This window comes from Paramormyrops kingsleyae, chromosome 16 (genome assembly GCF_048594095.1).
Source record: "Paramormyrops kingsleyae isolate MSU_618 chromosome 16, PKINGS_0.4, whole genome shotgun sequence".
In the NCBI taxonomy this organism is placed as follows: domain Eukaryota; kingdom Metazoa; phylum Chordata; class Actinopteri; order Osteoglossiformes; family Mormyridae; genus Paramormyrops; species Paramormyrops kingsleyae.
In genome coordinates this window covers 27016586-27043606 of record NC_132812.1, presented here as the reverse complement: position 1 = coordinate 27043606, position 27021 = coordinate 27016586, and the positions used below count along the sequence as shown (strand labels likewise).

At 46.2% G+C, this 27021-nt stretch overlaps 1 protein-coding gene across 2 annotated transcripts in view; it reads left to right on the top strand.

Annotated features, from left to right (window-relative positions):
• Window positions 1-27021, top strand: part of tmeff2a (transmembrane protein with EGF-like and two follistatin-like domains 2a) — a 61929-nt gene that overhangs the window by 14379 nt on the left and 20529 nt on the right. For both annotated transcript variants that reach the window (XM_072700493.1, XM_072700492.1), the window contains exons 2-4: window positions 1522-1631; window positions 14099-14228; window positions 25344-25370. In XM_072700493.1, coding sequence (XP_072556594.1) covers window positions 1522-1631; window positions 14099-14228; window positions 25344-25370 — 267 coding nt within the window. The remainder of the gene's footprint in view (window positions 1-1521; window positions 1632-14098; window positions 14229-25343; window positions 25371-27021) is intronic.

Here is a 27021-nt window from a genome sequence, read left to right as displayed (position 1 = left end):
ATGCAAGGAAATTAGTCATTTGGCTCAGAAGAAACAGCTCTGCTGGAGTAGATATGGTGCCGCTGGAGACCAGATGGACGAAGATTTAGAATTTACAGAGTCCATGATGCTTCCATTATATGTGTGAGATGAATTACACGACATGGGTTTTTTAAGCTTATTGGTCATTATTAATATTCTTCTCATTTGCAGGTATGCAATCAAAATCAATTTTTTTATACATGGTAGAAAATATAAATGTATCTTGCCATAAATCCAAGCTATAACTACATAATAATGTAATAGGTTCATGTGGTCTAATATAATATTTAGTTTTTACAGCTAGGTAGTGTAATTTCTCTTTATTTTTCATTTGCTTCACACTCCAGTTTAGCTTAAATTTTAGTGTATTAATCCTTGGATTGTATGCCTGGGTTACAAGTGACACCAATTAAACTGTTTTCCTTTAAAGTCCACACACTGTTATACTTTTGAACATCTAGAGACACACATAGATTGTTAGATCTCACGATACCCATTCATTTTTCTTCAATCTATCATCTGAGTGCTTTTTCTGGTTTGAGGTACAGGATCTTGCAATTTATATTCTGAAAAAAATCCGCATTTCCTGGTATAACATAAGACTTTTCAGCTAATATCTTTGGGCACGTGAAACAGCCAACATAGAAGGACCTGCTTTTCGCGTCTGTTGCTCCCATGTTTGGCCGTGATAATGCAAACAGACCAACACGCTCAGTAACTTCAATCCGTATTGTCCAAACAGATTATGGTAATTAGCGTAATTAAAGTGTCATAGCCCAACCCTGCTCTTAAGGACCGTGAGCTCGCCAGTAATTTAAGCCCGTTAGTTGGGTATTGTTGTGCTGCATATTCTAGGCAGGAAATGACCTGCTCGGCGATCTCAGGCAGATTAAACATCAGGAGCCCTCTCTGGGGTAGGCTTGACTGCTCACGGGTCAAAGATTTCATTTTGCTTTATCCGCACAGTTTTTATTTTTTTCTGGGCCTTTTTTTAAGACTAGCATTAATTTAGCTCAGACTAGATCAAGCTGCAGTGTGTGTGTGTGTGTGTGTGGGGGGGGGGGGGGGGGGTATTCACACACAAAATACTGACTCAATCGACTTGACAGAATGACAGATTGGTACACATACAGCATTATTATTTTTGGCTAAATTGCTTATCCCGAGACATCCTTCAGAAGTGACTGAATGCCTTTTAAAACCGTGCATTATTATTTGCATAATTGAGTCGCTTAGCAGATGTCTCCTTACCCAAAGTGCTGCTTGTTCCACAGTATCCGTTCACCTGAACCTAGCGGTTCGGGTTCAGCCCTTCAGCATCGACGCTCCGTCTGTTTCAGCCGCCCATATGAGCCTTCTGTGTCTGCTTTGACCATTCTGTTATCTGCTGACCGTAAACAAACTGCAAAATTAGCTGCACGTAGCCCAGTGTATAATAACGTTATAACACGCTGACCTGAAGAGCCACATCTCAGGACTCTCTCATGTTTTCGGCTGCAGGCTACGATGACCGTGACACAGACCTTTTCCTGTGCGACACGAACACCTGCAAGTTCGACGGGGAGTGTCTGAGAATCGGAGACACGGTGACCTGCATCTGTGATTTTAAGGTAAGGTCCTTCAGAAGGGGTTCTTCCAGTGCACCCCCATTTTGATTGGTCAGCAGAAACACAGATAGCATATCCACAGCCATGATATGGGTTCTCTTCATTACTGCTCATACCAGCATGTTATGAGTGGGAATATAGATACAGGACCATAGCTGTTTGCATACCATGTGAATCTTTTCATAGCTAATGTAGCTGTTGAAGCCGTAGCTTTAAGCATCCAATGTGAATATTCTTATCAGTGCTAATACCATTGGGAAGACTATAGCTGTTAGTATCCGGTGTGAGAATTTTTGTTATGCTTGACACTACTGAGGAGGCTATAGCTATTAGCGCCAAATATGAATATTCTTGTCATTGCTAATGCTGCGTCCTGGGCTAATATCCTTATCAATGCTAATACAGCTGGGAGGTCTGTAGCTGTTAGCATCCTACATTAATGTACTTCTGATGCTAATATAGCCAGGGAGGCTCAGAGCCTTATCGCGCCTCGTGAATTGTTTTTTTTTTTCTTGACGTCACGGCGGCTCAGCCTCTGGCCTGATAGAGCTTGTCTTTATGCCATTAAGTGCAGTAATTCATCAAGTATGATCCAGTTACGGCCTGGGACCAGTGCTGCACCCTGGCGTCTTTCCTGTGCATAATGTGCCCTGCCTGTGTGGAGAGGGAATGGGTTTGATCTATGAATGGATGCCATTCAGCTTGGGCGGCTCATGTAGCCACTGGGACGGTATTGATCGGACTTCCTGGGGGCCGCCTCTCGAGGGGGGTGCTGCCAGAACCTGGGGCAGCGGCGTGACCGCTTTTGTGTGATTGCTGCAAACGGGGGCCAGGGGTGTTGGGGCGTGTGTGTGTGTGTGTGTGGGGGGGGGGTGTGAGAGATGGCCACAGGAAACAGTGTGTGTGCACTGAGTGGTAGTACAGAAGGATGAGATCACTGGGGTACCACTGCGTACGGAGTAGCCAATGAGTAGAGAAGGGCGTTGCTCAGGGAACGCAGGGATTTTTGAAGTTTGATCTTGTAACGTGCTTTTTCTTACAAATAAGAAACAGCAGTCTATATGCCATGACGAGGCATCGATTAGCCTGCTTAATCTAGCACAGATGCATGGAGCTTATTTTTAGGGATCTTCTACAAGCTCCAAGCTTGACGGGGCCGACAGGGTCCGTGCTGGATGTCTGTCCACAGTATGGGCAGCCGGGCCGTCCAGCAGCAGCTGCTTTCGGCGGCACCGAGCAAAAGCTCTACGTGATAATTAGCTCGGAGCGAGCCTGCGTCAACGTGCTGTGCTGGGCGGGAGCGCAAAACAAACCTGGGGCCAGGTAGAGAGGAGAGGGAGGCGACCAAAGCGAGGCTCCATTTCAGAGGCTCCAGAAAGCCTATCAGGGGAGATCTGGTCGGACCAGCCTCGCCCTGCCTGGCTCGGCTCTGAGAAGTCAGCGTGCATCAATTCATAAAATTGACATTAAATACGCAAGACAACCCCCCTTAGAAAGGCGTGTGTAGAAGGCGTCCTAGTGATGGGGCCAGATATTTCTGACTGCCAAATATCCGCTTCAGTTTATGCCGAGTGATGGCCAGTGCATCTCTCTCTCTCTCTCTCTCTCTCTCTCTCTCTCTCCCTCTCTCTCCCTTTTCAATGGCTGTCCCTGTTCCTGTTGTTCCAAGTCATTTTGTACTGGGCCAGCGTCACTGGGACAGAGTCGTGAGGCACATAGGCAGGGCTGCATTGCTCAAAAATCGATTAATTTAGAGAATAACGAAATGCCTCCCAAAATGGCTGAGGGGCCCCTGTTTTAAGGCAGATGTTAATATGCCCTGTGTAGCATTAAAATGTTCACGTTACCTTTGGAAGCATTATCATGATTGTGATTCATTATAAATATTAATGAATAGAACAAATTATAATGAATTGCAGTCGAATTATATATCCATCCATCCATCCATCAAGGTCCGGTTAGCTTTTCCTGTATTGGGTCAACAATGGGCCTGAAGTCTGTACCATGGATGGGACGACAGTCCGTTGCAGGCCACATACAAGCACACATACACACACTAAGTACAATATTTAAAGCATAGTATAATTTGAATATTTTATATATAGTACAGTACATTTTTAAGGATAATATTTGACGGATGTATTATTTTGCAGTATCTATGTATCTTAGAGGATCATGCTTTGCCATGGTGACTGACTACAGTGGTAATGCTCATTACTAATGATTGATCTATATTTTATTTTTGTTAAACGGAAGCACCATAATGACCAGAATATGATTACGCAAATATATGTTGTAGAGTGTAGGTAATATTACACTCCAAAAAATGGTGGACTTAAATGAAAACAAACTTAACTACAAACTCACTCTGACATGCAGCTGAATTGTGATTACATTTACGATTCTTCCAGTTGCAAAATGAATCGCAGTTTTTCACTCAACCATCATTTTGTAATTCCTCTGTCACGTCTGGTACCTTAAGTGGCATCAAATCAGCCAGTAAGCTGAGAAGAGGTAGGTGAAGATTATGCCACGAGAATGGGGCCCTTTGGCCAAAGGACTGGAGTACAGGCCACCTGCCTCAGTCTGAGATCCAGGGGAGCCCATGGCATGGGCCAAGGTTTATCTTGGGGGGGGGGCAGGCACTGATGCTATCCTGCACCAGGGCTCGCTGGCAGGAGTAGCGTAGCAGTGGTATCCAATGGCCTCCATCAGCCAGATGCAGCTGGAAGAGATAGATGTTAGCTATGCTCTCTGTGACAAAGTGCTTGTTGAGGACGTTGGTTGTGACCTTCTGACAAGGTGGCGTGAGGGACAGGAGGAGTTCTGATGAGCTTAACTGGCTGCCCTCACTTACCGATGGTGCTTAATTTGGGAGGGAGATGTGAAAGAGGGGATTAATGAGCACACAGGTGCTACTGGGCACTGCTTAAGTTGATGATTCAGAGGAGAAGGTTTCGGGGTTCATTTTATTTAGGGAGCGTATTCACGTTTTTGAGTTCAGTCTCGGGACTCCAAAGAGTTTAAGCTGAATTTGATCCTTTGGAGTTCTTCCTTATCCCTGTGTAGCTTATGTAAATATTTTCCTGTTTTTGTGTGCTTTTTTTCTCTTGGTAAATATTTGAGCACTCTTTTAGACCAGGGATTTTTCTGAAGATTTTAAATACCTTTTAATAATAAAACACCACATTGATTGGTTTTACCCAGTCAATGTCATCTTAGTCCTCTGTGGCCCAATCTGTCACTGCTTTATTTAAATTAATCTGTCACAAAGTTTTCTTTTTTTCCCTCAATCAAATAAAATGAAGAAATTAAGGTCCCATTAAAGGTTGGAGAGATTGATTTTTTTTTTTAGTTTTTAATTTCTGGGGATCCATTATCATGTCAACACCTATTTACAAAAAGCATTTTTAGCATTTAATTTCTAAAATGTCTATTAACTATGCATATTCAAATGAAAACACAACTGTATTCGGATGATGTATTAAAAATCCATCCCTAATCCGGTCCTCGATTAAAAGAGATGTAGTTGTCATCACTGTTATAAGTAAACCCATTTATTCAGTGCCTTTAACCCTCTCATTAATGCTGAGTTATTTTAGGTCTCCAGAGTGCAGCTTTGGAGAGCATTGCTGACATCTCCGCCAGGAGCCTCCACAGCCGCTGTCCATAGCATGCGATGATCACTGTCATAACGAGCGTTTACGTCCACACATCCCTGACAGCGTTCGCATATAATTAACTTAAAGCAGGATTTATTTTTCTGTTGAAATATATTCAATGAGCCATTGGATTCAAGCACTTTGAAGTGTTTTACATCCATTATTCCCAACTTTAGAAAAGGGATAGTCTATCAGTTAGGGATGCATCAATACCATTTTTTTCCCGACTGAGTATGAGTACTTATGCTCACTTATTGGTACTCACCGAAACCAATACCACTATTTTACTTGTACAGTTGAGAAATTTACAAAATACAGCGAGACTCTTCCCTGGAAGAGAGTATTATTATTTATAGTAATAGTTAACTCCACTGTTAACATCATATGCATGGTTTGTAATTTAAATAATAATAAAGTCTTTCAAAAAACTCTATGTGAAAAACATTTCCATAGAAGAGATTTCAATACCATTTTATAAAATCAAAAATAAACCAAATGGCTCAAATTTCAGACAGAAATGTTCCAGTACTTTCAGAAGGTGCCTTAATCCGACATTATCAACGACTGATAATGGTTGATTGTCAAGAACAATATACTGAGTAAGAGCTTCTCTTACTTTCGCTGCACAAGGGTTATCATTTGACATTTTCTCTCTCTGTGCTACTGTTTGCTACATGGTGGGTTGTTGCATAGTTCTGCTGGTGGCAGCTTCGTCTTACTCTTTCTTATGCTTCATTTCTAGATGTTTAATTAGATTACTTGGGTTGTATGAACTTATTTTCGTACCTCCTCTTGACATTTCAAGGCACAGTTTGCAGTCCTCTATGCTTTGATTTTTGTCGTTAATTTTGAAATACTTCCATACTACAGACATTTTGTGGTCCCATTTATTTTGTGTCAGGGTTGTTGGCTGTCTGACCCTGTCCAATGTGTCTTGCCCCATTTTGCCCAGCAGGTGTCGCTGGTCATCCTGCTTCCCCCTGTCTGTCTTGTAGCCCTTCAGCCCTTAGTGTGTTCCTCTCCTCCCCTGGCTGACACATAGCTCAATGGGTCGATCAGTTGAGAGGCTAAACTCCTCCAGTGGTGAGTTCACGGCTGGCAAGAGGCCAGGCTCACCAGTAATTTAATACTTATTGGTTTACTGTTTTCCTTTGCACCTGTTATTGTCTTTGCTTTGTGTCCTTGTTTTTTGTTTATCTCGCTCATGCCTTGTTTAATTTTGTTCTGCTTATTCTTCTGTTTTTTCCTAGTGTTATTAACCCTTAGTGTTTTTGTTGTTTTCCTAGTTTTTGTGTTTGTTAATTGTAATTTATTCCACCTATTTTTTATTGTCCCATTCCTGTACTGATTGGTTGATTTTATTATGGTCCACACCTGCCCCTTGTTATCCCTTGCAATCTGTGTTGATTGAAGTGCCTGCCCTCATTCCATTCGTCAGTCAGTCATTGTTAATTGTCGTCAAGATAGTGACTCCATGTGTAGGTTTGTGCTTAAAGTTGTATGGTACTTGTAGTCTGTTGTAGGTCAGTCATTGTAGTAGCTCTGGTGTTTGTAGCTGTGCTTCCCCTATTTGCCTACTTCCATGGTTTAGTCATCCCGGTGTTTTGTTCTGCTTATTAATGAACCCTTTTTGTTGAAGCCACTTTTGTGGATAGACCACACCCCACCGTAACATTTTGCTTGTTAATGATATCAATGATACATCATCATATGGTATCGGTTATAGGTATCGACACAGTGTCACAAGGAGGAGTATGAATACATGAGTATGAATACATGAGTATGAATACATGAGTGCTGTATTGGGCCCGATGCTCCCCTACTATCAGTCAATGTACCTGCTTGAAAAAATGACTTAAACATAAACAATATTAAAGGTACTCATAGGGGCTGCTGTTCTCGGCTGGTGACGGATTTGCTGTGCCTCACTTCTTGTGCTCTAACAGACCAGAACCTCTTTAGATGATCCTTAGAAAGTGTTCGCTCTGTGGACTCATGAAATCCGTGGCCCATTCCTTTTCCCGTGCATAATATTCAAAAGGCTGAAGCCGTTTTTGTTCCCTGTGGTACATGAATGGTGATAGATACTGGTCTGGCCTATTTTAACATGTCACTGGAGATACTAAGGTCATGTATATGCCAATATTTTTGCCCTGTGGTCTTAAATCACGTGATATTTGGTACTGTGATACTTCCTTTAAGACAGAAAATCCATGTCGCTGTGTTATTGCATCACAGTATCCAGTATTGCAGTATTTTATCTCACAACTGAGTGTAGTGAAACAGCACCCTTGAGTATGAGCCCTTGCCCGCCTGCAGATGTTCGCTCATTTGAGACTGAGCGTGAATAGGACCAATTCCCCTATATCGATGGGCCTAAATGGAAGTTGCCCAACAGCTGGACTGAAGGTTGGCAGTGAAGTATCATTTAGCTTCGAGGTAATTTTCTCTCAGAACTTCGGAAATCATTAAAACAGTGAATGTTGGCAGCTAGTGTTGGTCTTTGGGCTATCTGTAAAACCAGAGACAAACGACCAGAATCCTCTAAGAGGAGCAACATGGCATTCCCTGACATTTGCTGGTCGACTTTAAATGATACAATATTTGTGATTCTTTTAGCCTTTGATCCCAGGTTATGAATAGCCTTTTGAGTATCTATCGCTCTTTTCAAAGAGGATTAGCAAGCCGTTTCATAAACTACTCTAAATGAAGGGGGAGAAAATGAAATCAGCATAATAATGGAAAAGCCGATCCTTTTGTGGCTCAAGTCATAAATGTACTGCGGCGAAATGTTTTCTGGAAACTGCACGAGAAAGCAAGGCCGAGAACCTGCGACAGCGATGCAAGCGCTGATATGGAAACATGTGCTGGAACGTGAGATTCACGTCAGCATGTCCCCGCTGCCTGATCACCAGTCAGAGTGGCCTGTGGACCCCCTGCCTTGTTGGGCTGCTGTCTTGCCCTAGTTCTAAATAGAGTGAAGATGGAGGAATAGAACTCCATTTGCAGTTGCACAAGGGGACAGCCAAATGATTATTAACTCCCCCCCCCCCCCCCCTTTAAAGGTGTCTGCTGTAGTTTGCGGTCGTCGTGTCCCTCCAGCAAGAAGTTAACGAGATGACACGATGGCTCAGCTCAACACCTGGGCTCGTTCCCTGCTGTTGTAGCTGGAGAAAGAGGGACACTAGCCTGGTGTCACGTCCGAGGGGAGCTCTCAGCTCTCGCCTGGAACTGCGGGGCGACATTCTGTGTGCCAGTGAGTCACTTCAATTAAAACCCAAACTGCACATTATGCAATAAGGACACGTTTACAATAAATGTGGTGGAAAAACCGTGGCTCACAATCATCAAAATGCTCGATTCCGCTCCGGAGAAGGTTTGTAAATAAACATGTCACCCCCTCCCCCATGAATCAAGTACTACTACCTCATATTTAGTACGGCGACGTTTACCACCAGCTTTCACTAGCGATAGGGCAATAACTTGTTTCCGGAATGTTATCTCTGCGATTGGATTACTGCATGAATTTTGATGCGCTTGCTGTATTTCATTTGTCGTAAAGCATCTCAGATCTGCACCTCACACGCTGTATGACATTGCCTGTGTATGTAGTTTTGCGTGTGTGTGTGTGTGTGTGTGTGTGTGTGTTTGAGAGCATTTCAGGCTTCTACGTGTGTAATGGCAGAGAGGCCCGCATGAGAGGAGATCACAGACAGAAGTAGGGAGCAGCTCTGCTAAAAGCCTTTTTATTTAAAAACACACGCGTCATCAAACAGGCCTGTGATATCCATACACATCTACTGCTCTCCTCTTGTATCCCTTTTATAGTGCAGCTCTGTTTGAAGGAAAGGGAGGTTGCCGGGTGGAATCCGGTAGATGAAAGTCTACGATGCAGGATGGTGAAAGGAGGTTAGGTGACGACGGCAGAGACAGGGACAGGGAAGGAGAAGCAAGTGGAGATGTTCTGATGGAGCCAGACTGAAGTGAACTGAAGTCAGTGAAGTTCAGTGGAAATGACCTGGATGTGGGTGAATGGTGAATACAGCTAGAGGCGGACGGTTCAAATCCAGAAAGTAAAAATCCAGACCAAGATTTAGTTTCAACCAACCCGTTAAGTATAAAGAGTCATAGTCACAGAGTACTCAACTGGTTGGTTGAAAGAAAATCTTGGTCTGGATTTGTACTTTCTGAACCAGAACTTTCCACTTCTGGATACAGTCAGTTGAAAGAGTCTTGATGGCCGCAACGGCCAAGCAGTCCTCCATCTCCACCAGCGGTGATAGCAATTCTCCTGTAGAAAGTGTTTGAAATTGAAATTGTCGTGTGCTTGTGTTCGCGTGTTACAGCCTGTGTGTGCTTGCCCACGTATGTCAGCATGAGCGTGTGTGCCCGTGGTTCCCTGCCCCCCCCAACAACACAGCAGCTTCATCATGCTGGGCTTCTGTTCCATCAGGCTGAACCTGACACCTCCCCGGGAGGGAACAACAGCTTCCCAGGCTGCTCTCAGAGAGCAGATGCCTTCAGATGCATTAAAATTCAGATCCCCATTTTTTCCCAGAGAGAACGGAAGATCAAACTGATCCCAGTTCATTTGCAGTGAAGCTCCTTCCTCTCACCCAAGAGGAAATAAGTTTGACATTAATCATATATTTAAAGAGCTGCAAATTTGCTACTTTGCAGTCGTGGCAGTCTGTCCCTAATGCAGGTGCCACTGCTTGCTCCCAGTGCACTATCCCTTCCCTGTGCAGACACCACTGTTCCTCGTCTGCGCAGACACCGCCATCCGTCCCCTGCACAGACACCAGTGAGAATCACGCCGGCCCAGCAGGCCCGTTGCCTGCTCGCCGATAGCTAATGAGATTCCCTTCTGCCTTCCCCTCTCTTTCAACAGGCAGATTTTGTGCTCCTAATGACTATGTGCTCCAACCCAGGCTCACCATCTCAGTTCCACAGCAGCCCCTGCAGGCTACAGGGGGAAGTGCATGTCTCTCATGAGATGTCTGTGGGGAGTCTGGATGCACACATGACATAAGCTGCTAAAACTGAGCGACTCTTAGTGATTTTACTGTGACATAATAATCAGGAATAAAAGCAGCGCTCAGTCTGCTCAGAAGAGGACACTAATAATGTCAGACCAAATGTGAATCCATGAAGGACCCTTGGAGATTGGAAACCTCACAGATGAACCAGAACCAATTTCTCATGCATGCACATATGGAAGGGTTACTCTTCCTCCATTTGTCCTTTTTGCATTCCAAAAATATTCTTGACTCATTCCTCTATCTATCCATCCATCCATCCTCTCAATGTTCATCCAGGACGTTACCAGTCCATACCTCCTGAATTGCGGCAGTATCTTCCACAGTTGTTTCCTCAACATCTGCACTGCGATTCCAAGACGTGCGTCTTCCTCTGCTCTCCAGCGCTGTGCCTTCCAGCTGCGTAGAAGGATTACGAGCTCCTGCCAGGTGAAAAATAGCAGCGCTGCATAATCGACTGGCTCCTTTGCACAAGGCGCTTTAAGAGCTGAGCGGAACGGAGCTCATGAAAGCAACCCCTGGAGGTTTAAATACCCCTGGCTGGGTGGGCACAGAAGGGGCTGCTTCTGCGGGAGGCATGCTGTCTTCAAGAGAGAGCAGGAGTCTTTCTTGGTGTTGCATCATGCCTCACCTTAACCTGACTGAACAAGGAGGACCATATGGGCAAAGAAAGCTCATTTCTGTTTTGTGATTCCCCCCCCCCCATGCACTCCCTCTTTCTGCTTTCCTCTCTCTCCCATGGCTGGGACTAAGTTTGTGATCGGCTGCCAGCTGGCTCTAAGCAGCCTCGCTTTGTGTTTCCTCTCAGCTGAAAACAATGAATGCAAATTGATTTCAGGTCCCAAATCCACGGCATAGTTGTTTTTATAATCTCCCTATTGGCTAAGTCAGAATCCACCCTTCGTCATGTCTGATGATGTACTTGGGGTATATGGGGCTCCGGAGGGGGGGGAGAGAGAAGACGTGAGGCGGTGAAATTGCCGCTGGTGCCTTCAGCAGGGAGTGGGTACGGGCTCCAGCAGGGAGTGGGTATGGGCTTTAGCAGGGAGTGGGTACGGTGTTCAGCAGAGAGTGGGTATGGTGTTCAGCAGGGAGTGGGTACGGTGTTCAGCAGAGAGTGGGTACGGGCTCTAGCAGGAAGTGGGTACGGTGTTCAGCAGAGAGTGGGTATGGTGTTCAGCAGGGAGTGGGTACGGTGTTCAGCAGAGAGTGGGTACGGGCTCTAGCAGGAAGTGGGTACGGTGTTCAGCAGAGAGTGGGTATGGTGTTCAGCAGGGAGTGGGTACGGTGTTCAGCAGAGAGTGGGTACGGGCTCTAGCAGAGAGTGGGTACGGTGTCCAGCAGGGAGTGGGTACGGGCTCCAGCAGGGAGTGGGTACGGTGTTCAGCAGAGAGTGGGTACGGGCTCTAGCAGGGAGTGGCTACGGTGTTCAGCAGAGAGTGGGTACGGGCTCCAGCAGGGAGTGGGTACGGTGTTCAGCAGAGAGTGGGTACGGGCTCCAGCAGGGAGTGGGTATGGTGTTCAGCAGAGAGTGGGTACGGGCTCTAGCAGGGAGTGGGTACAGTGTTCAACAGAGACGGGGTACGGGCTCTAGCAGGGAGTGGGTATGGTGTTCAGCAGAGAGTGGGTCCGGGCTCTAGCAGGGAGTGGGTACGGGCTCTAGCAGGGAGTTGGTACGGTGTTCAGCAGAGAGTGGGTACGGGCTCTAGCAGGGAGTGGGTATGGTGTTCAGCAGAGAGTGGGTACGGGCTCTAGCAGAGAGCGGGTACGGGCTCTAGCAGGGAGTGGGTACGGGCTCTAGCAGGGAGTGGGTACGGGCTCTAGCAGGGAGCGGGTACGGTGTTCAGCAGAGAGTGGGTACGGGCTCTAGCAGGGAGCGGGTACGGTGTTCAGCAGAGAGTGGGTACGGGCTTTAGCAGAGAGCGGGTACGGGCTCCAGCAGGGAGTGGGTACGGGCTCTAGCAGGGAGTGGGTACGGGCTCTAGCAGAGAGTGGGTACGGGCTCTAGCAGAGAGTGGGTACGGGCTCTAGCAGGGAGTGGGTACGGGCTCTAGCAGAGAGTGGGTACGGGCTCTAGCAGGGAGTGGGTACGGGCTCTAGCAGGGAGTGGGTACGGGCTCTAGCAGGGAGTGGGTACGGGCTCTAGCAGGGAGTTGGTACGGTGTTCAGCAGAGAGTGGGTACGGGCTCTAGCAGGGAGTGGGTACGGGCTCTAGCAGGGAGTGGGTACGGTGTTCAGCAGAGAGTGGGTACGGGCTCCAGCAGAGAGTGGGTACAGGCTCTAGCAGGGAGTGGGTACGGTGTTCAGCAGAGAGTGGGTACGGGCTTTAGCAGGGAGTGGGTACGGTGTTCAGCAGAGAGTGGGTACGGGCTTTAGCAGGGAGTGGGTACGGGCTTTAGCAGGGAGTGGGTACGGTGTTCAGCAGAGAGTGGGTACGGGCTCCAGCAGAGAGTTGGTACGGGCTCCAGCAGAGAGTGGGTACGGTGTTCAGCAGAGAGTGGGTACGGGCTCTAGCAGAGAGTGGGTACGGGCTCTAGCAGGGAGTGGGTACGGGCTCTAGCAGGGAGTTGGTACGGTGTTCAGCAGAGAGTGGGTACGGGCTCTAGCAGGGAGTGGGTACGGGCTCTAGCAGGGAGTGGGTACGGTGTTCAGCAGAGAGTGGGTACGGGCTTTAGCAGGGAGTGGGTACGGGCTTTAGCAGGGAGTGGGTACGGTGTTCAGCAGAGAGTGGGTACGGTGTTCAGCAGAGAGTGGGTACTGGCTTTAGCAGTATTACACCTGGAGGAGGTTACATTTTGGGATATTAATGGGCTCCACGATTACAAATTGGGACTAAATGTCCTCTGAAGATTCTGTGAAGCCTGTAAGATTTCTGGACCTAGATTATCACACCTATCCATCTCCATGTAGACTTCTCAGCATTAATAATGACCTGCTGGCTCCCACAGGCCTGACTGAACTTCAACAGTAGGTCTAAGAAAGCAGACACAAGCAAGGGGCCACCACCTCTCCTGTCTGACTCTCTTTCTGGTTTTCTTTTAACTTCTCAAGGTTGCCTTTTCATTTTGAGGTTGTCTCCATGACATTATTATTATTATTATTATTATTATTTCCTTTTCTAAGTATTAAAAGACCAGATGTCTGTTTTATGTCCAAGGTTTGCTTCTTTGTCAGCTTTGGTTTCTACTTTCCACAGTAGGCCTTGGCATTATTTTCCTTCTACCTACTATATCTTACTATTTCCATCTTGGTTCTCTTTTTCTCCAAGGTTTTAGAGCAGAGAAAGGGTATCCTGGGTAATTCATCAGTCTCTTTAACCCTTTAGCTTGGACAGTACCAGTCGAATGTGTGTCTGCACCTTGCTGATGGCCATTAGCGCATTGAAGGACATCTGTCTGAGGCGGCCTGACAGCTGTGTGTGTGTCTGCACTGTGGGGGGTTTGGGGGCCTTTTTGTTTCGACACAGCACAACGCCAACGGCGTTGGAATGATCTGGAGCATCTTTGGGTCTGATTGATTCTCGTCCTTCGCGCTGCACTCCCCTCTCTAAACTCACATTAGTAATTTCACGTCTGCATGCTTCCCGTGAGGGACGTGTGATTAATATTGTGGTGGAAGGCCACCCTCCCTGCCTAGGCAAGATCTGTGGGTCATGATCGATTCTCTCACCCTATCTCTTCCCTGCATGGGAAATGCTACTCATCTCTGCATCTACCACGGTAAACCGGGCTGACCCCCCCTCCTCGTTTCCTCCTGTCCCCCCTCCCAGTGCAACAACGACTATGTCCCCGTGTGCGGCTCCAACAACGAGAACTACCAGAACGAGTGCTACCTGAGGAAGGACGCCTGCAAGCTGCAGACGGAGGTTCTGGTGGCGTCTGAAGGTGCCTGTCCAGTCGGTAGGTCCTCCAGCCGTCCTCCTGACGTGCTCAGGCATGGCTTCCGGAGAAATCCAGCCTCCTGTGGCATCATCATTTGAATATAAAGCCTTGAAAACAGCGTCTCTGTCCCAAATAGCCTGGATGTCAGACAGCTGATAAACATAAACACTATATAAACACACCAGGGGATGTTTTTTTTTCCCATATTGCCTTTGACACACACAGCTGCTTTGCACATTTCCTGTCTCCCCCAAAAATCTGCCCTTCAAGATTTTCATTCGCAGTACCAAAGGATGTCATAAAGAAAAATGATTGGATTAAAAAAAAAAGAATCCAAGTAGCATAACAACTCTTAGTTTGGGGATGATTTGTTTGAAGCTGAACTTCCAGTATTAAGATAATATATAGTGAGAAGCGTAACAGAGTGTTGAATGAATGGGCTGAAGCCAGAGGGAAGGCAGATGTGATCTACGAGGCCTTGCCGAGTGACATCGCTCGACACACACCCTGCACGCCACATGGACTCCCATCAGCCTCTGCTCTTCTGGCTGCTTCGATTACCCGCCGTTCACATGGCAGTAATTCACAGACAGCCGGGGAGTGCTCAGCGCCGTTCCGGACCGTTTCGGCGTGTGTTTTAAATATACTCCGGCATGGGGTCCTCCGAAAGTCGCCTTCCTCGACGCGGAGCCTCACGGCAGCCAGAGAGCCGCTTCTCATCCAAAGCGCCGAGTCTCATCTACTCACCAGATGATCAGCAGATGATTTCATATGTATTTGAAGGAAATTGCTCTGTGAGCAGCGCCGGCCCACTGATTATAAGATTCAGCCCTTCCACTGATACATTTGTGCTGTGCTGGAGAGAAGAAAATTTCTATTTTATTGTTTTAGTAAAACCAGAAACAAAATATGCATTGTGGTGAACACAGGACCAGCCCTAAATTTAGTATGAAATTCTACCTCTAATGTCATATTTCTGTGTTCAGCTCTATTTCACGCTCAAGCAGTGTAATAACTATATCTACTAAAAAGAAGCATAAGCAAGCTGACTTATGTCTGACACATAATAATAAAGCATTAACTATAAACTATGAAACTATATATGTAACGTCAGTGCACTGTATTTAATACTGATACATTGTGCCAAGTTTCTAAGAGGCTCAGGATAGAATCATCTGCCAGATAAGAAAAACGTGTTTATTGTGTGGGAAATGGCAGCGTATTATATACGCTTCATCGGCCTGCTGATGCTGAGCTCCCGCCATGCTAATTTGTAACATTAGCATATTTAAGTGGGGTGACCACCAACGCGCACCGGTGGCTGAAGCGATCGTGGGAGCAGACGTGCATTTTCGACAGCAATGTGGGCAGCCCCGGCGAGGACTTACCCTTCAGCTCTTTCGGATTCCATCCATTTTTCACGCGGCTGACACTTTGCGGATGGAAATTACGAGCACTGTCAGCCTAGATAGGCGCGGCGATGATGATTCTTTATTAATGAGCGGCTAAAGGCTTCACCTCGCGCGAGACCTCTGCGGAGGAAGATAACTGGCTGTTTTCGAAAAGGTTTTCACTCTTCTTGGCGTCGTTGTTAGTTACCCTCTTTAATTGGATCACTTAATCCCAATCTCAGTTACAGTGACAGTGATCAATTGGGCTACACTGTGTAGTAGTTGCATTAGTGTGTATCGTGGAATAAGTGTTCATATACTCATAAAAGTCTGGCTATGAAACTGTGAACAAAAATGTATTTATGGGAACCTACTGCACGTAGACCCGTGTGGAAAAGAATGATTTCTGAGAGGGAATGAAAGAGGTCAGCTCCATGCTCAGAAGTTTATGGTGTTTTCTGCGTCTCACATCCCTGACAATGACACAAAGATTGACAGTCACAGGGTCGAGATTTTGTTGCAAGTTCAAAATCACTGATAAAAATTATAGCTTGAATACAGTATCGTGCAAAAGTCTTAGGTAGTCAAAGAAAACGTTGATAACACTTTACTTGATGAGACACAAATATAGTATTATACTTCTACTTACAGTATGTATTAATCATTAATGAATTGTGAAGCATGTTTTACTATACAAGTAGTTACTATATTTGTTACTACATTTGTTAACCCTGTAAACCTTTGTGAACTACTGAAGGAACAAGTAATGAATAATACAAGTTAAATACTGATCTCATATGTGTTCATCATTAATGAATCGTGACACAGCTTATCAAGTAGCTACTATATTTGTTCATGATTTCTTCATAATTTGTACTTCAGTATTAACTCAGTTATTACTAAGCATCTGTGCCCATCAAGTGCTACCAAAATGTTTATCTTGGCAGTAAATGTATATTTGCTCAGAAAAAAATACATAATTTAATATTACAACATACGGTAGTTATTTTGTTATCATGTTACTATTAATTAACAAGAATTTCTTCTGTTCTCCAAAAAGTCACTGATATCCTGCTAGATGAACCCCATCTCACGGGCACCCAGCCATTCCACTCGATTGCCCCATCAGGTCTCTCGTTACCTTAATTAGTTAAATGACTGGATGGGGTCTTCATTAGCCAAGCATGGGGTGTTGGGGGTGGAGTCAAAAAACACATTGGTGTCCTGGATGGTTGCTGCAAATAATGGAGTGATTTTAGGAGAGGTTTTGAAATGGCTAAGCTGACACACTTTGAGAGGCATAATATCATCGTTTTACACCAACATGATCATCGATTAAACATCATTATTTTCTTTGGCTGACTAAAACTTTTGCACAGTACTGAATTACAGTGAATGCCAGGAGGATTCCTTTGGTTGTCTGAACTCTAAGGGAACTCAGATAAGCCTGTGAGTACGATGACACAGAAGGTCAGGAGCCGCGTGCACCCCCCAACACCACCCCCCCCATGAAGAGGCGGCCAGAGGCCCATTCGGGAGGGAAGCCTCCGATGATGGGTAGAGGGTAGATACCCTTGGCTGCACGGGGGTGGTTCTTGGCATGGTTTATTTCTTCAGGGAGCTCTAGCATGACATCAGGACCACTTCTTTGATGAACACCCCCTCACCTCCCCCCCACCCCACCCCAAAGCAGGTGGGAGAAGCGCGGGATTGAAGCCAATTAAGCGGAACATCTCAGATAAGCGGCAGGAGGGACGGTGACGTGGCAGTGAGTAATGGCAGCAGGGATGATGAAGAGTGGGCTGCTTCGTGGTTGACGCCTCCGTCTCACCTGATCCTCAGGTTAGACGTCAGCGTTATGTGTGCGATGCGGCCGGCTTTAGTATTCTGATGAAGGTATTGCTGAGTCCGATAAGGGCCGTCTGCAGTCAATGAGAAGAAGAAACTTTAATTGTCTTCCTTTCTTTTCTCATCCTCTGTTCTTTTCGCCTTTCCCCGGCCTTTCCCATTTCTGTGTCTTGAACCCTGAGAGAACGTGTGGTGCTGGTTCTAAAGACGCGTCAGTGTGGCGCTGATTCTTAATACGCGTCAGTGTGGCACTGGTTCTTAATACGCGTCAGTGTGGCACTGGTTCTTAATACGCATCAGTGTGGCACTGGTTCTTAATACGCGTCAGTGTGGCGCTGGTTCTTAATACGCGTCAGTGTGGCGCTGGTTCTTAATACGCGTCAGTGTGGCGCTGGTTCTTAATACGCGTCAGTGTGGCATGCCCTTCCTACAGCCTCCTGCGAGGTAACTCTGGTTTATCACATCCCCAAGGGCTAGCCATGTTCTCACACACACAGCGTGAGCTAACTCTAATCTTTCACACCCCCCACGAGGCACCTCCGGTGGGTCAGCTATGCTCTCTCCTGCCCCCTGTGGATTATCGTTGCTTTCCGATGTTCCCTGTTGGCTAGCTTTAGCTCTGGGTGGTTTCGGATTTTCACGCTGGTGGACTAACTGCGCTTCGTCTTGACCCCTGTGCTCTCTGATGTTCCCTGTTGGCTAATAATGTATCTTTCATGCTCCCCATATTTTACAATAAAGCAATTCTAATGCTTTCTAGGTTACAGATTTTATTCTTAACTGTAGTACTGACCTATATGGCATAATGAAGCCTATATATGTGTGATTATGAGTTTGTACGTTATTCTGCTTATTCAACGAGTTGGGCAACTTGGTTTGCACTAGTTACCTTTGACCCTCATGTTTTTTATACAGATCAAACCAAAATACCCAGAAGTTAGTGGTATATGCAACATCTGTTTTCGTCATACAGTTAGTCCGTGGGTTAAGAACGTCCAACTGATGGACAACTCATACTTACGAACAGACAGCCATAAACCCTATTGCTTTCAAAATTCAGGTTAAATACAATGCTTCGTAATAACAAATGCAGAACCACTTTGCACGGCTTCAGTGGTTTATCGGCTCAAGGTACAGTACAGTACTATATGTAGTTACTTTTAGTAATAATAATAATAGTAATAATACTTATATTATTATGATCATCATCATTTTTATTATTGAGAACTGTATTATTGTTTTTTCCGACTTAGCTACAAATTTGACTGAAAGACAGACTTATGGAATTGGGTGTAACTCCTAACCTGGGGACCGCCTGCACTTCTCATTTTACATTTTTGTTATTTCTCATTATTCATTTTTGGATTGTCTTTTTTCATTTTTTGTTACTACATCAGTAACTTGTTTTTAGTTCATAATTGCAGAGGTAGGACACTAATTAGGAATAATGTGACAATGAGGAGAAACATATGGGCAATAATATAAGTGGCATACTTTTTAGAAAAACAGCAGCCATACAATTAATTTAAAACTTCCATCATCATCATCATTGAGCAATAACTGGTACGTCTGCACAGTCTAAGATTATCCTCGATAACAGCGGAAAATCAAAGATCACTAAGTGTCACGTCCCTCTTTGGCCATCAGTGAAAAGTACAAATCACTGATTTCTGATCTTGAGCGGCTGTTGATCAGGCCTGATCCCGTGAGAATAGGTGGCATGTTTTAATGTGCATAAATCTGCAGAATGTACCTATTTAAAATGGAATTTTAAGACGTAATGTAATTAAATGCATGTTGAATACCCTGCATAAGAAAACACGCTAGAGAAATCATTTTGTTTGGGATATCGAGGGGGGGGGGCTGCAAGCCTAATCTTTTTGGCAGCCCCTGTGACTTTCCCGGATGGGGGTAGGGAACAAGGTCCAGACAGCGCAGTAAAAAAAGTCTAGCTACATGCGGCCAGCCTTGCAGGAAAAGCAATACTGCTTCATTACAGGAATGAAAGCCAGCGGCACACGATGGGCGAGCGGTTGGCAGCCTGATTAAGGCTGGAGCCGAACACGTGCGAGAGAGTGGAGCAGCCTCTGAGGCACGAGAGCCTCGTCAGATCACCACCAGCTGGAAGAGAGACACACTTAATGCGGCAGGCTGCCACCCCACTGCCTCTTATTAATCTATATTAAAGGATTCGTAAAACAAATACGCCCTGTTTATGTATTTATTTGTACTTTCCCTTTAAGATGGGAGGGGGGACGGAGCCTTCATTTCATTCTCACCGGCTCCCCGTCTTCAAAGAAAATGATATGTATTTATATATGTAAATACATTACCGAACAGAAGGATGTGCATTAATTATTTTAAAGCCAGTTTTGAATTTTTTATGGGCTAAATGGCAATAGGATCTGTACAGGAAATGAAAAACAAGGCCGACTGGTTGCATGCCTCTACACTGACAGCATTTACAGCCCTTTGTGGCAGAGTGCTGGCAGCTTTACACACTGCCGCGGTTTAACTTCTCAGGATCCACGCAGGACTTTGACTCTGCTACTCAAGGACGTCCGTATGCTTCCTGTTAAGCTGCTCCAGCTTGGCTCCGGCCCTTAAGCTTTCAGTCATTATCCTGCTGAAAGGTTCGTTTTTGTCCCAGTTTTGGGTGTTCAGTGGACCTAAGCAGATTTGCCTACGATTTTCTCCATCCTGTGCTTTCCTTTTGACCATGAGCAGCATCGTGGTTCCTGCATTGGGAACACTCCCTCATAAGCATGTGCTGGACCTACAGGTTGTCGGAATGTTCCGGGGACACGGTAAGGGTTCAGTAATGGCTTTTTGGGACAGCCTAGCCTCGTACAGTGAGTGAAATCCTGTAGACTCATCAACACTTTTACAGAGTCACTCAGGGTGTGTTTAATAACCGGTTTCTTCCCTGGTCTCCACGGTTGAATCTTGGCTTTAAATTTAGTACTTGAATGAGAGACCTACCAGTGGGCCTATTCAATTACGGCCCTGCAGAACCAAGTTCGGAGTTCTCCAGCTCTCATTATGCCTCTAAGAGCTCCGAAAGGGAGTTAAATGGATTCAATAAAGGCCCTTAGTGGAATCAGGTGGTTCCCTCCCCAACTGGGAGGAAAAGCTCCGAGGCAGGACGTGTCTGACGGGACCCCATCCACAGCGAATGCCACCCGAAAACATGCCGGCTGCTCCTGCTTCGTGTCATTTGTCCAGCCAGAACTTTTATAAACAACATGTGCAACTGACACAGTCATAGTGTTTTTCACTGTCTTTAATCCCAAGGTTGTGTGGCCTGTATATAAGAATTTCTGTTTAATCCTTCCTTGACCGGGAGGGGGGTGGGGGGGGTGGTTTCTTGTGTTCGTTGTTTTTAGCCATCATACCTGGTAGCGCAGCTCGTTTTGGACTCATGATGTCATAACGAGACTACGGCCCATTCCAGGAGAGAAAGGAAGGGGTTGCTCAGGTTCCCATGACATCATTCCTGCCAGATCCCTGATTGTGGGTCACAGCCAATGAACACGGTCCTGGGGAGACACGCTGGTCCAAAATCGACGTGATTCCAACTACCTGGTTAGGTTTCCTTACACTGCTGAAAACAACATGTTGGTTTATTTTTAACGACTTTAAAAAAAAATAAAAATTGTGTAGGTTACCCCCCACGCCCAGCATCAGCCCAGCCCAAAAAGGAAGTACCTCTAATGAAATAATACCCCCCCGTAATGTAGGTCTCTCTTCCAGATGTCACGTGGCCCCATCCTAGAGCCAAGTTTCTCAAACTTAAGTTCAGGATTATTTCTTCGGACATGTTTTTAAAGCAGCTCACATGCAAGTAAAAATGAACAGAAATATCCATCCCATCACCAGTTTCACATGGTAAATGATTTCAGTTTGTTTAGAAGATTTCTCTTTCTGTTACATAATGTCTAATTTCCTCGTGGCTATTAGCGAGACTGTAAGAGCACGTAGCAGAATGCTAAGTGGTTTCCGGAGTCACAAATCACTGTCATGTTCCAGTGCCTCAGAAAATACCATTACAGGTTATATACCGGTTAAGGCCGACTTGCAAAGCCAAGAGAGGAACTATTACAGATTCTGTGTTACGAATACATTATCCCAGCAGCTTAACCAAAATAGACAATGCTAGCCTTGGTAATACATCATTTACCCATTCATATATCCACTGGAGTTGCGTCATATTTAGAAATAGTGCTGGCAGTTTTATAATGTACACAGTTATGCAGCCTATTAACATCACAGCTGAATGTTGTTTGTTAGTTGTCTAAATACATTTTTTTTAACTAGATTTTACTGTTCATACAGAAGACCATGATAATTGAATCAGAAATACCACCCTTTGCAAATAGGGAGACACTAATTAATCTGTGAAAATAAAATAATTAATCCTGTAATGCAAGCAGGTCTAGAGACAGTTTTGAAAATGCATATATGGCCAAAATTACAGAAGGCAACTCTGTTTTTCCCACATCTATGCTGGACAGACCATCTCCGGAATTCTAAGAGGTTGTTCAGATGATTAATGTAATCTTGCCGTCCAGAAACCTGCTTGCTGGGACCTGCTTGAGTTTGAACTAATGAAGCAGTTAGAAACTTATCTCAGTCCCTGCAGCCTGTTTCGGCCAAGGCCCTTTGAAAAATGCGAACTAAAATGGGGCCAAAGATGTGGGGAGCGCGATACGGGGACCGGCCACACGGCGGAGCTGGAGGGAGGCATCCGTCCATCCTGTGAGCTATCCGGCAGACACGTGTCTCTGCACCCCTGTCACCAGATGACACGGTGCATGACACCCGATGGTGTGAAGCGTCAGCTTGGACATGGGGCAGATCTGTCTTTTCGCACGCATATGTCTGACAGCTGTTTTCACAGGTGTGGTGGGTGGGGCTGAGGATTTCCAAAGGCAGATGGCCTCACTGATTGGTTTAAAGCAATGGCAGCAGTGACCAATCGCAGAGGCTCATGGGCGTGTCCTCCTGACTCCTCAAGGTGCCCCGATGTCCCAAAGAGGAAACGAGGACAGAGTGATTTACTGATGTAACTCTGACTTACTGAACTCCAACTGATCTCTTCGAAATAAAGGACGAGCAATCCCTGAAACCACTCACCCATAAGAGCAGGAGGTGCAGGCCCAGCCTCTAATGATGAGTTATATTAAACTCAGCCAAAGGCAATCAGTCCAGGACATTCCTGAATTAAATTCTCGATTAGGAGCCAGATTGAGTGTAATTGGTTTAGAAATTGATCTGAGCAACTCAAACTCCAGCAATGCAGGCTGCTGAATGAAATCTCTCATCATAATAAGTCACGCCAATCAGATGATGTCACCAGGCTGATGACTGGGGTGTAGATCCAGGGGGGTCGTGACCTGGGGGTCGGGAGTTTAAATGCCAAACAAGGCATTATGGAGATGCACTTTGGCTGAAACGTGCCGCTCAGGAACATATCGCTTTGCTGTTTCCTGCACGTGAGTAATGCTTTGGGGGGCGGCCAGCTTAGCCGTCAGACGGAGCCGACTCTCCCACTGGGACTCCAATGTTCACACTGGGGGAGGCTAAAAGCTCAGCCAGGCTAACTCTGGTAGCCCACGGGGGTGGGCTAATACTGCTGAGCAAACTCTATCAGTAACGGACAAATATATATCTGAATGAGTGTCCTTTAATAAGCTCCGGGACCTGCTCGTGACCCTCTCCAGGATGGATGGAAAGTCAGTACAGTTCCTGCTTTTCCAAAGCTTAGGAAGCAAATCTGGATTTCTGGGGAGTTTCTGGAAGCACAATGTAGCAATGGAGAGATTTAATATGCATGTATTTCCCTGCATTTGTTAGGTCTCATTTAAGTAATGGTGGAACTTACAGAGGATAACGTTAATGTACGCTTCCACCTGCAAGGCATTCTGTTTCCCAGAATGCCTTGCAGGACCACATGATTGATGATGTAATCTCTATGCCACACTAAGTTGATGTGTATCACTATATCATTAAGAAACATTCTTGGATTTGATCTTATTCCAAAAATATTCCTTTGCAAAAAAAAGAAAGTTTAAAATAAGATGTCTAATTCAGAGCAAATGTATGTGCCCAGAATCTATTTGTGGCTTGTCGTGTATTTCTTAAGAGGAAAATATGAAGCACATTAGCATTACTATTGGGGGGGCAAACAAATCGAGTTTGTACGGTGAACTTAGCATCCACCTGAGTTTAACGGTGTTGGTGGCAAACCCAGCAGTGGCCGTGTTTCTAAATAGACTGCTTGGAGAACGTCCCATTCTTCATGGTGTAGCTATGATAATCAGACTCATTAACCCTCTGCTCCGCTCTCCGACAAAGCAAATCCGGGAGACATTTCTTGGAAGTCGGTTTCAAAACTAGCTAAGAAAATACTACCTAAGAAAATGCCAGTTGTTTTCTGGTAATCAAGGTAATGGAAGATTGCAGTTTAGGGGGAATGATGGATGATTGGGGTGTAAAAATATATTGTTTATTTGTTTAGATAATTCTGTTGTCCAGAGCAACAAAGACATGAGGATGAGAAACACTATCAGGCAGTATCTCCGGAACAGTTGTGGTTAAGGGCTTTGCTGGAGGGCCTAACGGTGATATGAATAGTCTGCTGGCCATGGGATTTGAACCCATAAACTGCTGCACAAGGACAGTGATTTGTGACCCGCTGAGTTGCACACCACCACTTTATAAAGGGGATAATAGAGAGAATGACCCTGATTGCTGCCTTGAGGGACAACTTAGGTCATAACAAAGATGTGTCTTTACACACAGAGTATGTGAGGCTTTTAGTAAAATGTTAATATTTGAACAATATTTAGATTTTAAATACACAAATAAATAAGGCTGATTAAATGCCCCCCCTTTTGCAATTTGCCTTAATTATTGCACCACCAGCATCATCAGCGACCACGTCGAACTGCGAAAACTTCTGTGCGACTTTTGTCGAGGTGTGGTAACGGGTACGCATGGATCCAGTAAGCATCTTTGTCTTGCCACGCAGTCTGTGTCCCATGACCTGTAGTCATGCAGCTGATCATCGCTCCCCCACATAGCCACACAGCTATGATCTGCAGACACATTCCGGCGTGTGGCGGCAGATCAAAGCGGGTGGATATTATTTAGATGACTGATTTTACAAATGGGGGTTTTGTTTAAAGCGTTTTTAGACTGATGGATCCACACAATGCGGCAGTTTATGGAATGCCTCACACAGCCTCAAAGCTGTCAAAAATGCGCATCGTGTAAATAAATTCACAAAACTGGAGTCAAATTGAATCTTCCTTTGGCATCGGTGGACGTGTTGTGAGATGAACACCTTGCATGTCATGAACACCTCATCGTTTGTAACCGGAACAGTATTTCACACGCTTCCTGCATCAGCCAAACACCAGGCTTTTCCGGCAAGCCGCACCGGCCGGCTGGCCTGGTTAGCAGCTGTACGCGCATTTCCAGATCGCGGCCTTCCCCGTCACGTAGGCGAGCTTGTTCTCTCCGAGCCAGGAGCTCGTACACCATCTTTGGCACCTGTCACCCACCTGCCACCTGTCGAGCGCAGTGTTCGCAGTGTTTTGCTGCATCTCTGTATCGTATCCGCAATACCTTCCTTCGTGCTCTAATGCTATCCCACAACCTCAAAGCAGCAGAGGTGGAAAGTTGAGGTGCATAAAATAGAAATCCAGACCAATATTTTGTTTCAACCAGCCAGTTGAACATAGAGTGACAGTCACAGGTTACTCAGCTGCTTGGTTGAAACAAAATCCTGGTCAGGATTTGTACTTTATGGAGCTTAACCTACCACCTCTGCAAAGCACCCCCCCCAACCCCCACCCCACACTAATGACCTTTCCCATCTCTCTTCCAGATGCGGGATCAGGCTCTGGAAACGATGGTAAGCCATATACTCACTTCTACCACTATCTCTAGTCATCTGTGGTACATTTACGCCGCTGCCCATTGTTACCTGCTTTTTTTAACTGTCCCCCCCCCCCCCTGAAGGGATACACGCTGCATGCTTTCACCCCCTTCCTTCTTCTGTCACAATGTCCCCGGAAACATCACTGTTTCCCTTTAGTGCCCTTTCTCCTCTGCATGACACAAACCAATGAAAATGCAGTGACCACCACTACGGCCCCGCCCCCCCCCCCCGTTAACGATTCAGCTCAGTGTGCACTGTGTGCAGACAATACCTTACTCTGAATATTCATAAAGTCAAAGAGATGTGCGAGAGTGAGCTGCAGTGACGGCGTGCGGGAGTGAGCTGCAGTGACGGCGTGCGAGAGTGAGCTGCAGTGGCGGCGTGCAAGAGTGAGCTGCAGTGACGGCATTCCCGCTATGGCCACGGGTGCTTCTGCACTTCTGACTGCGGTTTCTTTAAAGGTTCAGAAGATGTAGGGATGAAGGGAGATGGAGATTAAGGGAAAGACATAGAAAGATCCAAAACCTGTCATGCAGATGAGTCAGGAGGGACTGGAAGGGGATCAAGTGGAAGAGGCAAAAACAGCACACAAGGGAGGGGTGCTAAGGATTGTCCTGGCCGAGGGGTTTAAAATAGATACTGACCTGCGAAAATGTGCCCATTCTTTGAGGTGAGTAATAACATACAGAAGCAATAGCTGAAGACAGATAGGAGTCAGATAGAGACAGCAGGAAGGCCCTGAGAGAGGGGGAAGGCCAGGCCATGGTGCTGGCCCTATTATGGATGGAGCGCCACTGGGAGTTCAGACAGGGGTGCAGTCAGGGGTGAAGGACTGTGATCTGCAGTGGCGACAGAGCGAGGGCCTGCTCTGGATGGTGGTCCTGCCTACCGGATTGGCCTGCACCTCCAGGAGCTGAGGGCAGGGGGCGCCGAAGTCTGCGACACGGGATTGGATCAGCACCAGCCAATCGGAGCCCATAAATAAGGACACTGGAGCCCACCCAGTTGGTAGCATTACACAAAGCACTGTGATCCTTTGTTCAAAATGGGGGATTTTAACCTTCTCTTAGTTGGTAAATAGCACTGGAGTGGTGGAGCTGCTGATAGTTTAGTAGATCTGCTTGTTCGTTGTGTTGGTTTAATAGGTTTGCTGGTTTGGTGAGTCAGGCTGCGGTTCTGGCGATGTGAGGAAGTGGGAGGACAGGCGGATAAGGCTGCCTGGTCGGGCGCCGTCAATTCCAGCAGACGAATGGAGCCCCACTTCCCCTGCTCAGACACCCCCGCAGCTCTACCTTTACACGTGTCCTCTTTAATTTCCTGGTCGGGCCGCTGGGCTTTCCGCGGCGCTCGGTCCGTACGAGCGACAGGCTTCCTGGAGCACCCCTGTCGTTCGCGCCATCAGGCCGGGGGGGTGGGACTGATCTGAGCCAGCCTGACATCTGTGCGTCCGGATCCAGCTGCTCTCCAGGTGTCCAGGCTCGGCGAGTGGATGGATGCCTGTAACAGGTGGAGGAACAGGGGCGGCGAAACTGCATCTCCGTCCCCTTTGCGCCTTTGTCCCGTTTCTTTGCTCTCACCTAAACAGACCGGGCCGCTCTTCTGTATCGTTCTGTATTCCCGTATT